The following is a 14971-nucleotide window of genomic DNA, read 5'->3' on the forward strand; positions in this document are numbered from 1 at the left end:
GAAACCTTAAGAACAAATGCAAACAAAGCCAGAATTGAATAGAGAGCAAATGAAACTTCTGCACAAAAGTGGAAGAAACAATGAACTATCTAGTTTGCTGCTACAAGAAGATCACATAGACTGATTACAAACAGACAAAACAATTACTTATAAGAAAGATAAAGAGAAGAGAAGAGAAAGAACTTGGGGTGGGTGGGGGGTGGGGACAAAATGCAAAGACCTGAAAATTGAAGTAGAATAACTATGGCAAAAGAAAGCAAAGTTAGTACAAGTAGGAATAGGTGCCCTGGATCCAAACCCAAAATAACTGAAGCATCTCTTGAACATCATCAGCATTGATAAAATCACTATTGGTCAATTGCAAAAGGCAGATTTATGTAGAACAGCTAATATTTTTTGACAGTATCTTTAACACAGCATCTGCTCATCCCAGGCCCTTGGGAAGGATTAAATTGAGGGATAAAAATGCCAATTCCAGTATAAACATCTGTCTGACTATGCCGTGAGCCATAATACATTTACTTCATGTCAAACTGTTGAAGAAAAATGTGCATTAGCTGAATATGGAAAATTAGTCATGAAGCATTGATAAGTTAAAAATTGGAACTTTTGACATGTACAGAAAACAAAAATGAATATCAAAATAATTTAATGAAATGATTAACAAAATCCTGGCAAGCAAAAGCATTAGCAGTAATATAGATTACATTGTATCTACAAAAGATCATGGAGAAAGTGGATAAAGATAAATCCTGGCAATGACTTAGAACTGGAAGATTTAAAAAGAAACCGAGGGCTTTGAATATGATTGCTCCAAAACAAGCTGTTCAAATTAATGCTGTTAAAACTAGAATTGAAAAATTGTCAAATGACTCAAGATACAAATTGTGCAGAAGGCAGTAGATGCAGTAGAACATAGAGTCTCCTGCGCATGTGCGAGGAACATGTCTGCCGAGTTCACCGCTCCGGCTCCGTACAGAAAAAAAGCCCGTAGAGAGGAGGAATCGAGCTCTGGAACTGAGCCAAGGGAGGCTAAGGTAGTGTGAACTCCTCGCGGTCCTGGAGCTGGCAGTGGACTGACGAGTTTTTACTCCCCAAGGCTGCCACCTCCGAAAGACGCCGGCACCGTTGATACCGCTGACGCCGCCCAACGCCGCGGCCCAGCTGGTCTGAGAAACCCGACCTCCCCCCTCGTATTTACTGCCTGACTGCCGCAACCACAACCACCGCTGTGCCGCTGGCTTGCCGATGCCGGCTTGAAAACGCTGCGGCTTGTGAACGCCGTGGCTTAGCTGTTACAAGACTTTGCGGCCGAGCTGCCAGGGGAGCTCTGATCTCCCCCCGATTATTGCTGGCTGCTGCAACCATCGCTGTCTGTTAGCTCGCTGGCTCGCTGGCTGTGAGAACGCCGCGGCTTAGCGGGTTGGAAGATTGTTCGGCCTAACTGCTTTTGGGGGGAGCCTGATTTAGCTCTCTGGTTTGCTGAGGCCCCTTGAGAACGCGGCCCAGCTACTGAATGGGGCACTCCCCCTCCTTCCACCTGGGATGAGCTCTTCTTTTTTTTCCAACCTTGGGCTTAAACTACTAAGGGGGCTGTTGGTGTGAACGGACTTGTACATTAGGCCTTTGTCCACCATGATTGGCCTTCCGGCTCTTGTTGCTGCTGTTGATATTCGGACCTACTCTGCCTTTCAACCACCCTCCCCTTCGGACTGCATTGAACTATTCAGAGGGGGTGATCGACATGACAGGTCGCTTGATGAGATCTGGAAGCTGGCTTGCTGCCACTGCGACCCGTCTGGATCCCCCCCCTTCCGCTCCATCTAACTCGGCCTTCCTTAAGGTGTGGCCTCTCCCCTGTCGGGTGTGTCTTGGAACCTGGAGAAAAGGAGAGGGGCGGAACACCCCTCTTGGACCATATATTTTTTACCATATGTTACACTGGACTCTCTACTGGTCTTGGCAGAAGATATAAGCCTTGTACGGACTTCGCGCGCCTGCGCAATTTTTAATCTGGTATGGTGAGTGCATGGGATTGTATGTGATTGAGTGAATGATCCCACTTTTTACTATTTTATTACCACTGTATTTTATGTGTTTTAACTATTATGTGGGGACTGTCTGGTGAACAAATGGATGTGTTTGATTCGGAGGGCCTGTCGGGGAACGTGGGAGCCATAGGGATGGTCGAGGGAACCACGGACATGGGAGTGGGCCGGAGCATCACGGTCGTAACAGGGAGGGGCAGATATGGCGGGGACTTTAGGGCTGGCCATTACCGGGGAAGGAGGGCTTGCTACGTTATAGAGATCCCTCCTTCCGGCCCTACGAGTCCTACTCCAAGGCCAGATGGCGCGAGTAATCAGGACCCTGGTCTCAGGCTGTTGTCGCTAAATGCCAGGTCTGTTGTTCACAAGGCTCCCCTCGTCCGGGACTTAATTATAGACGAGGGGGCAGACCTGGCATGTATTACTGAAACCTGGCTGGGCCCGGAAGGAGGAGTCCCCCTCGTAGAGATGTGCCCAGAAGGTTTTCAGGTGCTTCATCAGCCGAGAGCCCAGGGAAGGGGTGGAGGTGTGGCTATTGTTATCTGAGAGTCTCTAGCACCTCGTAGGATCCCTGCTCCGGAGCTTGTCGGGTGTGAGTCCCTGCTGGTGAAGTTGGACCTCAAGGGTCAAGTGGGTTTGCTGTTAACGTACCTGCCTCCCAACAGCGTTGCAGCAGCCCTCCCCTCGCTCCTCGAGTCGGTAGCCGAGCTGGCAGTTGAGTTCCCCAGGCTTATGGTTCTGGGGGATTTCAATCTGCCTTCGCTCGGTGAACACTCTGATGGTGCGCAGGAGTTCATGGCTTCCATGACAGCCATGGGCTTGACCCAGGTAATTCGGGGCCCAACCCACTCAGCGGGTCACACGCTCGACCTCGTATTCCTCTCGGAGCAGTGGACTTGTGATCTTGGTCTGAGGGGCAGTGAGATCATACCCCTGTCGTGGTCAGACCACTGCCTACTGAGGCTTGACTTTCGGAGGCCAAATCTCCACTGTAGGGAGGAGGAACCGACCAGGTGGTTCCGCCCCAGGCGACTTATGGACCCCTTGAGGTTCCAGACGGAGCTTGGGGTTATTCCTGATACTCTCGCCCACAGTCCGGTGGAGACTCTGGTTGCTGCCTGGAACTCGGCAGCGACGGAATCTCTTGACCGGATTGCGCCACTACGGCCGCTCCGAGGCTGTGGATCCAGGAGGCCCCCTTGGTTCACCGAGGAACTCCGGGAGAGGAAGCGCCGGAAGAGACGCCTAGAGCACTTGTGGAGGTCCAACAAATCCGAATCGAGCCGAGCACTTTTAACATCGTGCATCAAGGATTACATCAGGGCAATTAGGACGGCTAAAAGAACATATATTGCCACCTTGATTGCCTCCGCAGAATTGCCCCCAGCCGCCCTGTTTAGGATAACCCGTTCCCTCCTAAATAGGAGGGATACGGGGGATCCCCTACAGGGTAGAGCTGAGGACTATGTCCAGTTCTTAGCGGACAAAGTTGCTCGGTTTCGGTTGGAGTTGGACTCCGATTCTGCAGATCCAGCCGAGGCACTAGGGGATAATCTGGTAGACCACCCCTGGGTTGAGTTTCAGGATGTTGCCCCTGGGGACGTGGACAAGGCCATGAGAGCTGTGAGTGCCTCCACATGTGCACTGGACCCGTGCCCCTCCTGGCTGGTTGCTAACAGCAGGGAGGTGACACGGGGCTGGATCCAGGTGGTTGTTACCGCCTCCCTTCGGGAGGGGGTCTTTCCCCCCGTGCTTAAAGCGGCGGTGGTGAGACCCCTCCTGAAGAAACCATCTTTGGATCCAGCCGTTCTTAACAATTATCGTCCAGTCTCCAACCTCCCCTTTGTGGGAAAGGTTGTTGAGAAGGTGGTGGCCTTTCAGCTCCAGTGGTCCTTGGAGGAAGCTAGCTATCTTGACCCATCCCAGTCTGGCTTCACGCCTGGCTACAGCACAGGAACCGCTTTGGTCGCATTGACCGATGACCTCTGGAGAGCCAGGGATGGAGGCCACGCCTCCATCCTGGTCCTCCTTGACCTCTCAGCGGCTTTCGATACCATCGACCATGGTATCCTTCTGCGACGACTGCGGGAGGTGGGGGTGGGAGGCACTGTTTTGCGGTGGTTCTCCTCTTACCTCTCGGACAGGTCGCAGTCAGTGTTAGTTGGAGGGCAGAGATCGACCCCTAGGCCCCTAACATATGGGGTGCCGCAGGGTTCGGTCCTGTCCCCCCTACTTTTTAACATCTACATGAAACCGCTGGGCGAGATCATTCGGCGGCACGGGATAAAATGCCACCAGTATGCGGACGATACCCAGTTGTATCTGTCCGCCCTGTGCCAACTCAATGAAGCGGTGGAAGTGATGAACCAGGGACTTGAAGCTGTTAGTGACTGGATGAGGGCGAACAAACTCGTGCTCAACCCAGATAAGACCGAGTGGCTGTTGTGTTTCCCTCCCACCAATTTGGCTAGCATTCCATCTCTCAGGCTGGGGGGTCAAATATTACGCCCCTCAGACAGGGTCCGCAACTTGGGAGTCCTCCTGGACCCACAGCTGACTTTCGAACATCGCTTGTCAGCTGTGACCAGGGGGGCATTTGCCCAGGTTCGCCTGGTTCACCAGTTGCGCCCCTACCTGAACCGGGAGGCCCTCACAACAGTCACTCGTGCCCTTGTGACCTCTAGGCTGGAATACTGCAATGTGCTCTTCATGGGGCTGCCCTTGAAGAGTATTCGGCGACTTCAGCTAGTCCAGAATGCGGCCGCGCGAGTGATTGTGGGTGCACCTCATTTCACCCACATAACACCTATCCTCCACGAGCTGCACTGGCTACCTGTTGATCTCAGGGTACGCTTCAAGGTGCTACTTGCCACCCATAAAGCCCTCCATGGTAGTGGATCTGGATACTTGAGAGACCGCCTACTGCCAATTACCTCCACACGACCTATTAGATCTCACTGGTTAGGCCTCCTCCGAATTCCATCTGCCGGTCAATGTCGACTGGCAACTACGCGGAGGAGAGCCTTCTCGGTGGCAGCTCCGACCCTGTGGAACGATCTCCCCGTGGAAATTCGTACCCTCACCACCCTTCAGACCTTCCGCACAGCCCTTAGAACTTGGCTATCCCGTCAGGCCTGGGGTTAAGACTACATCCCGCCCGAATAGTATGAATGTTGTGTTCTTAATTATGTATTTGTCATATATGTTAAAAGTCTGCCTCCCCTTCCCCTCTTTTAAGTTGTAAGCCGCCCTGAGTCCCCCCAGGGAAAAGGGCGACATATAAATAAACTTTAAATTCAAAAAATTCAAATATATCCAGCTCACAGGATTTGTGATCATAGTTATAATAAATTATATAAGATGATTGCCAAAATTATTTACTGGAACAACTGTAAAAATGATCAGGTGCCAGTAACAAAAAATTGAAAAAGTAGTTGAAAATAGCAGTTTAAAATATTGTGGGATTTTAGAATACAGACCAGTATGTTATCTGGCTCATAAAATACAAGATATAACTATGGTTGAAAAGAAGAAAGTATTGATAATTGATGTAGCTTTACCAGGGAATAATAGCACAAAAGGAGAAAGAATTGGAGAAGATCACAAAAATATAAAGAGCTAAAAATCAAAATTGAAAGCTTATGGCATAAGCTGGCTGTGGTAGTCCTATTAGTTATTGGGTATGCTAGGTGGCGTACCAAGAAATCTTGGATGGTACTTAGACAAATTATGTATTGACATTTAAGCATCCAATCTGTCAATTACAAAACATCATACTGTTTGGATCTGCACATATATCTTGCCAATACATTACAGCATCCTAAGTTCTTGTAAAGAATTTGATGCATATAAAGATTAACAGAAGCTAAAAAAACTGGTAGCTTTTATTTCATGCTGTTATGTAGAAAATAACAATCTATTAAATGTATAGTCCACTTGACTCGCAACAGCTCAGTACCAATTTAGGAAATAAATTTTCAAAAACAAATCTGTAATTCTATTGAAAAGTGAGCTCAGAAGATTTATAGGATGATTTAATTCATTTTGATAACATTATTTGGAAAAATGTTTAATGGGAAATTATGTTTAAATAAAAATGCAAAAATATTTTCTTTTTTCCCTAGTCGTCCATATACCAACAAAGTTATCACTTTATGGTACCGTCCCCCTGAACTTCTGCTAGGAGAGGAACGATACACACCTGCCATTGATGTCTGGAGCTGTGGGTGAGGCATTTTTTGCTAACAAACTTTATGCAGAAAAGTAATTTGACAAAAGGTACAAATTATGTGGTATAATGGATACGTTTGAACCAGAGACCAGGATACATTACACTAGCAGCAATTGTTTTATTGACAGTGTTGGACATTATCTCTAGAGTCTGTTAAAAAGGGGTGCAGTTACAGTTCCTGTTTATACTTACATAAAATGTAACTGACTGAATACAAAAGCAAGTATGTGTTGTAATAGAATTAATGAGGCCATTAGAGTGTACATACAATGCAGTGCAACTGGACTACAAATAAAGTGAGGTTTCCAATGATTTCAAAATATTTTCTGAATGTAGTTTTTTTTAGGAGTTACTTTTGGTTTTTTTGGAGATTTTCCGCATTCCCGGGCTTTCTAAATATTTTAAGCAAGTAGTCCCAAAAGTGCTACTTTCAGGAGGGATTGAACTTTCTTGTTTTTTTTTTTTTTGGAAGATATTTTGCTTCTCACCCAATAAGCTGCTTCAAGCTCTGACAGGATAGTGAGGAATGGAAGGATTTATATTCCTTGCAGACAATTGGTAATCTGCATTCTTTTAGAGTACGGGTGTCTAACTCGAAGCCCGTGGGCCAGGTATGCATTGCGCCTCCCCCCCCCCCATGTCCCGTTTTCAGCCAGCAGAGTGCTACTGGAGGCCCATTTTGGCCAGCAGTGACACTGAGGACTGGTCCTTTGATATTTTCAGGCTGGCCCCACAGGCAGGAGGCAGAGTGCTGCAGAAGGTCGTCCAGGCCGAATATGGGATGCATGGGACCATGTGAGGCTCCCCACACCCTGTTTTGGCTGGGAGAGTGCTGCAGGAGTCAGAACTTTCTTCACCTTCTCTTTAGCAGCATCTGCCAACTAAAACTAGGTACCCTCCAAGTTTTCCTGTAGGTTCGGCGGGAGGGGCTACAGCTGGGTTTAGTCACAGCCTGATTGGTCCAGAGACTGAGGGATTTTTCTTAAATATCCTCCTTTCCCTCTAGGCTCCCAGTTTCCTTCAGTCCAAGCACTAGCTGTGGCTCCAGTGAGGTACTTATTGAAGTTTATATTTTTCCTAATTAGGTTGATTTCTAAAATTCCTACCAAAATAAGAATCGACTGCTGCCCATAGAGACTGTCCCTCAGCCTCATCAGGATAAGGAGGGCCCTGGCCTTCTACCTTGGGCCGGAAAAGGGGCTTGATTCCTGGGTGTGCAGGGGTGGCAGGCTCCTATTGCAGTCTAACAAATTGCAGGCTCTGCGGCGGCATGATTGTTATTGCTTTTCCTTTGAAAGCCATGAACCTTGCCATGGCTTTAACAACCCGCCGCTTCTGCAAGGTCTCGCTGCCACCAGAGCCTCACCACAACTTTAAAAATTCGCTGCAGCTTTAATTACGCTGGAGAGGCGTGCCTCTGTGAGTCGCCTCGAGCGGCGCAGCGCGGTCTGTCAAGGAGAGCAGAGAGCAAACGGACAGATGTAGCTGCTACAAGAGTCCAAAGGGCTCGGATCATCGCAAGGCCACAACCTCAGAGCTATTGAGACTGAATGCCTTTCTTTCAATCCACAATCGTCATTTTGGTGCGACTTCATGGGCGGCAGTCATTTTCTAAGACAATGGCCTGCATCGGAGTTGTTAACTGAGGCCTGCAGATGCCTTCTCCTTGGGTCTACTGCCAATATTGCGGCCATTAATCGAGGCCGATAGGCTCCTTCTCTGCCCAGCGTCCTGCAGCACGGCCATACATCGAGGCCGGCAGGTTTGCCGCAGTCAATCCAGGCACAGGCCACGTGAGTGAGGCATGGCCTCTATAGCCCCTGAATCAGTGCAGGCCCAAGAAGAAATGGCAGAGGAAGGCCAAAGCAGACTCGGGCCCAGGGCAGCAGCCTCCAGGCCTGCAACTGACCAGCGCCCCTCTAGAGTGGCTGCTAGGGATGAGTCAAGGAGACAGAAGACCTTGGAAAAGCAGGTGGCCAGGGCAGAGAGGCTAGCACAAGCGGTTAGGCCTGAATCCCTTTGTAGATCCAGATCCTCAATAGGGCCCAGCTCTCACCATTCTGGTTCCCCCCCCCAGGGGTTTCAGTCCTTCCCCTTCTATATCACCTGCATGACCACGCAGACAGGTGGCTTCTCCTTCACCTCCCTTCTCTCCTAGATCATATAGGGAAGGGGGAGAGGACCCAGGAGAAGGGGGACCTTGGGACTACCTGCCGGCCGCCCAACTTGCCTCCTGGGGGCCCTCGTCCCAGGGCCCGTCTGAGGAGGATTTAGAGAATCTAGAGCTTTTGCTTGACAGCATCAGGAGACATCAGGAGACTCATCTCCACCGCTATAGCCAAGGGCATTGTGTCGGGCATGTCCCAAAGGGAACGCCTCCCACAAAGGGTAGCAAGGCTGCACTCTGTCCCCAGACACAGATCTCCTTCTTCCTCCAGGGGACAGGATCCACCTCAGCCTCCTTCCCCTTCGGTAGTCAGTGAGGGCTCTATCTTAGGGGAGGTGGCCCATCCGACCTGGGGTTCTCGGAATATGAGGACTCAGTTCCTCCTGACCCTCCGGCATTTCCAGGTCTCTTCTCTCCTCCGGCCTTCAAACCTCTTCTGCATAAGGCCAAAAAGACTACTCAGATTGGTACAACCCCCCCCCCAGTGTCCCAACAAAGGGATCCCAACTTAGCCATGTTTATAAATCCCAATACAGATGAGGAGGTTCCAGCCCCCCCCTCTTCCTAAAAGTGGTCAAGAACCAGTGGTCTCGACCTTCTTCTTTACTTAGCCCTGGGAGTAATGATAGGCACTTCTACAACATGGAGCAGGCCTTCTCCCAGGCCTATAATTACCAACAGTAGACACCCCCATTGCCCTACTTGCTAATGCATCCATCGTAGCCTCAGGCTACGTGGTCGACAAACTAAAGCCCAAGGACAAGGGTGTGGAACTTACCCTCCATAAGAATTTCAACGCTTTGGCCTGGGCCATTAAGTCAGCTGCAGCAGCTTCTTACTTCAATCACATGGCGGTTAGGTGGCTGAGACAATTACAGGACAGCATCCCACTTCAGGATGAGTGTCTTCATCAAGACCTCACCAAGATCATCTTGGCCACCCATTTTTTCGCATAAGCCACCCTAGATTCCATAAAATTTGCTTCAAGGTCCCCAGCTATTCTTGTTAGGTATAATTACTGACTGTACAGCAGTAGAGATTAACTTGATTTTGCACTTGATAACTGCAGCTAGATTGTTGGTGGCGCAATACTGGAAGAAGGAAGATTTGCCTACTATCCAAGAATGGACATTGAAAGTTACAAACTTAGCAGAGATGGCTAAAATATCTGCATATCTTAAGGACTATTCAAACGAGAGATATAAACGAGACTGGAAAAAATGGATTGACTATATTCAAAATAAATATGGGTCTAGGAAATTTCAGATAGCTTATGATTAAGATCAGGAACAATACAAATTGTTTATAAGCCTAGCAAGGAGGAGCTAAGCTCAATTTAAAGATGTTATTAATTTTCTACTTTCTCTTTAAGTATATTTTAAACTGTTTTTGTTAAAGATTTATACCTTGTATTGGTTCTGGGAAGTCGGGGGGGGGGGAAGGTTGGGGGGGCTGGGGGAGAGGAGGGAGGGAGCGGAGTTTATTATGACTGTACATGTATACTGCTATTTTTTCTTTATGTATATTGAAATGGAATTATAAATACCATCAACACAAAAGGGAATTTGCTCAGAAGCTGAAATACACCAAGTGAATTAGAGGAAGAGTGGGAAGCAGAGGAGAGAAGAAAGATAGGAAGAGAGGGACAGGAGAGAGTGTGAGGGGAAGATGAGGTGTTTAAGGAGGAGTGGTAAGGGGAGAGAGGAGAAGGAGAAAGGAAGGGGAAGTAGAGTAGAAATGATGGAGGGAAAAAAGGATGTAGAGAGGGGGAGGAGAGAGAGAGGGAAGAAGGTGTTGGATATGGTATAAATATGGTGTATGGGGAGCAGAAGAGCCAATAACTGTTTTTTGTTTTTTTTTGGTAGTTGATGGTAAGATGAATTGATGTAATTACTTAATAATACAACATGATATTGACTATGTAATAGTATACATGTGATTATATGCTATGAAAATGGAAAATTAAAATTTTCTATGGAAAAAAAATTTGCTTCAAGGCGTTGTCTACCTCAGTAACATCGAGACGAGGCACCTCTTGTGGCTCCTCAATTGGCAAATGGACAATAAGTCCAAATGGAATCTGGCAGTGGCCTCCTTCACCAGTCCCGACCTCTTCGGGGCTTCCCTTGACCCAATCCTTGCGGAGAACAAGGATAAGAAGAAGGTCCTTCTCTCTAACACTAAGAAGCTGGAGTCCGTCCGACTTTGTACCGTAGACCTTATTCTTTCAGGGCTCCTGACCATGACTATCGCCAGCAGCGGGTATGCCCCTTACAGATATGACAGGCAGGGTCAGCGCTTCTTTTACCAAGGTAGGGGTAGATATCAAAGGCAATCCAAATGGCCCTTTCGCGGAGGGGGCGGCCGCCCTTTCCGCAAAGGGAAATGACTCCAATCCGAGTCAACCCATCCTTCGCAGATCAGTGGGGCCAGATAACATCGGATGCCTGGATCAGATCAACAGTCAGGGACGGCCTCCGTCTGAGGTTGCTCTCTCTTCCCCTGATGCTCTTCAGGACCTTCCCCCTTCCAGGGATCCGGAACGGCGGCGATTAATGCTTCTAGCTATCCAACACCTGCTGAACATTCGAACTGTTGAACTGCTGGAAGAGCACGGATTGGGACTATACTCCAACCTATTTGTCGTCCCGAAGAGCTCTGGGAGATGGAGGGCGATTCTGGACCTGAAGCGCCTAAACTCTTACCTAGTCTACCAGCGCTTCAAAATGTCCTCCCTCAAGTCCATTCTCCTGGGGATCTGGCGGGATGACTTTATGGCCTTGATAGACTTAACACACAGGTGTATATCCCAATTCTGCCAGCCCATCGCAGATTCCTTGGCTTTTCCCACAAGGGGCGCCCCTTTCAATACAGGGCTCTCCCATTCGGTCTGGCCTCTGCCCCCCACACGTTCACAAAGGTCTTTGTGGCATTGGCGGCTCACTTGTGATCTCTTCCGGTGAGACTCCATTGCTACCTCGATGATGTGCTTGTCCTGGCCCAATCCCGAGCACAGGCAATTCGCAACCTGAACCTAACCATCCAAGCTCTACAGTCTCTGGAGTTTTCCATCAACTTCCCCAAGAGCCTTCTCTCTCCCTCGAAGAGAATACTCTATCTGGGCACAGTGATAGACTCGGGAACAGGACTAGTTCGTCTTTCCCCAGAACACTTGACAAGCCTTCAAACCTTGGCACGACATGTCCATGCAAGTCGGTCAGTTTCCATTTTGACCTTGGCCCGCTTGTTGGGCAAGATGGTGTCATGCATAGGGATTGTTCCATGGGCCCGCCGCCACTCTCGGACTCTCCAGTGGATGCTCATCCCCTACCAACTCCAATGCATCAGCAATTCTCCACGTTCAGTCTCCCTGTCACCGGGGCTTTGCTGGTCCCTGAAGAGGTAGCTGTCCCTGGCCTTCTGCCGTGGATCTGAGTTTTGGGAACCGGATCACATCTCAATTACGACAGATGCGAGCCTTTTCAGCTGGGGGGCCTTGATGGAATCCAGACTGGCGCAGGGTTGGTCCAAACTGCACCACAATATAAATTGGCTGGAGCTGAAGGCAGCCCGCCTGGCACTGCTTCACTTTCGGGACTCAATAGCCAACCATCACGTGCTCCTCTTGACGGACAATGTTGCCACAAAAGCCACATAAATCGTCAAGAGTGTACCCATTCCAAGAGCCGATGGCTGGAAGCCCAGAACCTTGGGCTCTGGGCAGAGAGGAACCTGGCATCAATAACATCAGAACACTTTTCCTGTGCACCGCGGGAGATTCCAAGCAACGGGTTAATTCAGTCTGGTTGCCCTGGGACTGAGGAAACTTCCTTGGCCATGCCTCCTGGTGTTGCTAATCCCTAGAATTTTTCCTCAGTCTGCCCATTCAGGACTGTTTTTTGTGAGCTCCAGCTAAAATTTTCCCTGAGCTTGGACTCTCTATTCTAAACTTCCTTTTTCCTTTCAATTTCATTCACCCTTTTTTCTACTACCATCAGATTGATTTTCTTCAATTTTTGTGTCTTCTACGACATCGTCGATCTCCTCGGAGGCCAGGAGGTAGGCATGGTGGTGGTGGGGTGCCCCATCGCTGCGCCGCACTTAGGTGAGCTTCGGAGAGCTGCTGCTTGCTTTTAAAAGCGTGGCAAAAGTGGCAAAGCCAGCAACTCTTTTAAAACCTTTTTTCTTTTAATTTTTGAGTTTTTTAAATTTTTTGCCCCCTTTCTGGGCCGAGCCTGCCAAGGAGAGGCATGCGGCTGCCTTTTAATAGCGCAGTAGCCATCTTTGCCTCCTCATTCTCCCCCACGCTGGAGCGGTGGCCATTTTGGCAAGGCCAAAGCTGTGACAAGCAGGAGAAGATGAATATGTACTGGAGTGATTTGTGGACAGTGGATTGAAACTGGGTGAGATAATTTCAACTTCTATATTAGAGACTTAAAACACTGCAAAGAAATATAAAGGAAGAAAAAATAGGAAAGGGAATCTGCCACTCTAGCCTGTCAAAATTTTAGGAAATGTGTCTGTATTTATTTTGAATCTTAAACACCAGTTCTTTCAAAGTTTTTAAAGTAGGAGGGTTTTTATTCTTGCTTGCCTTTTCCTTCTCTTGCCAAAATATTTACCAGAGTTTCATGCTTTCAGTCTTATCAAGTTTTAAAAGCGAATTCCAAACCCTTCCATTGCAAGGTCAGTGAAACAAGTGAAGCAGAACAAAGGATACATTGTATCCAAAACAGAAACAAAGTTCAGACTTTGGCTTCCAGGTGGCAGATTCAATAATTAGGCAAATGTTTTTTTGTTTTTTGTTTTGCTTTCCCTTAAATATCTTTCATATGGTTTTAACCAATAGAAGGAAAAATTTGTTGAAGTAAGAAAAATGGATCAATATTCAGAGGAAGAAAATTTAATAATCCAAAACATCCTGGCTGGACTTCAAAATATTGTAGAAGGACTTAAGAGATTTGACAAGAAATGGGACAGTTTATGGGGTGCTACAGTTAGAGGAGGGGGTTGGAGCCCCAGAAGAGAATGGAAACATAGAAAATAAAGATAAGATCTCAGATGAATCCATCAATGGACTAAATATGAGCGAAAGTGAAAAGAGGGGAAGCTGGAAAAGTGTTTTTGACAACTTGGAGCCTTTCTTCCAATTTCAAGATGCAGGAGGGAAAAAAAGAGTGAAAAAGATGGAACTAAGAAGACAAATATATCCAGAAACAAGTTTGATAACCAAAGTTAAGCCTACGTCAATAACAATTAAAGACAACGAAACTACGTTAGAGATTCCTTAAGCTACAGAGTGCGGCAAGAAATGTTAAACCCTGAAAAGATTCTAATAATAGAAATGACACAACTGCTGGCGAGAGAGAAAGGTTTATTTTGCTACTGGAAAGACACTGGGTGATAATGCCAATTGATGATAAAAATTAGTTAATTTTTGATGGTTAATAAGTAGAGATTTTAGTATTTTGTAGACTCTTATAGATTATTATTGAATGTTTAGTCACTAATATGTAATATATCATGATATTAGCAATGAAAGGATAACCTTAATTAGGATAAATAACCAGGCCGCAAATTGCAACTGAGATTTGATGGAATGATAAAATCTATAAATTTGTGTTTTAGACCTTGTTATGAAGCTATAAATAATTTGGATTAGAATAGGAGGTGATGTGACGTAAAAAACAACTGTTTTCTTCTCTGTCTTTCTCTAATTACAATAATAAAAGGGAATGTTAATGCATATCTTGGAGATTTTCAGTTAGGAATTTTTATTTGGATTAGAAATGACAAACAATTGTTTTTTTCCCCCTGTCTTTCAACTATAAAAACAAAAGGGAAGGTTAACATATATTCTGGAGATTATTAACTATAAATGTCAATATTTTTTCTTTTCTCTTTAGATTGTCTTAGATTTTAAATGGTCATTTTGTTAACACATATTAATAGATTGTTGTTGAGAGATTGTTGCTTTTTGCGTTTGTGGAGAGAAGAGGAATGAAAAATGTAAATAACCCTTAGTTAACTATAATAATAATAAAGATATGTTAGAGAGAGGAAATATTAGATGTCCTACTAATTGACTTTATTTTTTCCCCTTAGAATATGTTATAAAGATATAGCATATAGATTGGAACTGGGGGAAGGGGGGAAAAATGCCTGTCGGTGGCTGTGTCTTTGAAATCTTAACTAAATGAAAATTGTGGTGTGGTGATAGTAAAATATATACATTTTTAACATATACAATTTAAACTGAATGGAATATATGTGATTGTGGACAGAACGCACGAAATATACCTGTGACCAATGGATACGCTTTCTACAAGATGTAATGAAAGATGATGCTTTTCTTTTTGTGTTTTTTTGTGTTTGATGCTGGATTTTAGAGTGCGGGTGCCACTTATTAGTCAAAGAGGATACTTTATAAGTACATGTGGGAATAATCTTGGAAAGTAAGATTTATTTGATATTATTTGATAATGCAAGAACAACAAAGAGGAGAAAAAAGAGAATAGTGAAAGG

At 46.4% G+C, this 14971-nt stretch overlaps 1 protein-coding gene across 1 annotated transcript in view; it reads left to right on the forward strand.

The window, feature by feature from the left end:
* CDK13 (cyclin dependent kinase 13) overlaps positions 1 to 14971 on the forward strand; it is a 107328-nt gene that overhangs the window by 74944 nt on the left and 17413 nt on the right. Inside the window, exon 8 of the mRNA XM_087713109.1 lies at positions 6173 to 6274. Coding sequence (XP_087569235.1) covers positions 6173 to 6274 — 102 coding nt within the window. The remainder of the gene's footprint in view (positions 1 to 6172; positions 6275 to 14971) is intronic.

This window comes from Thamnophis sirtalis, unplaced genomic scaffold (genome assembly GCF_051295495.1).
Source record: "Thamnophis sirtalis isolate CommonGarterSnake01/CBP01778 unplaced genomic scaffold, rThaSir2_p1.2 scaffold_4, whole genome shotgun sequence".
Lineage (NCBI taxonomy): Eukaryota > Metazoa > Chordata > Lepidosauria > Squamata > Natricidae > Thamnophis > Thamnophis sirtalis.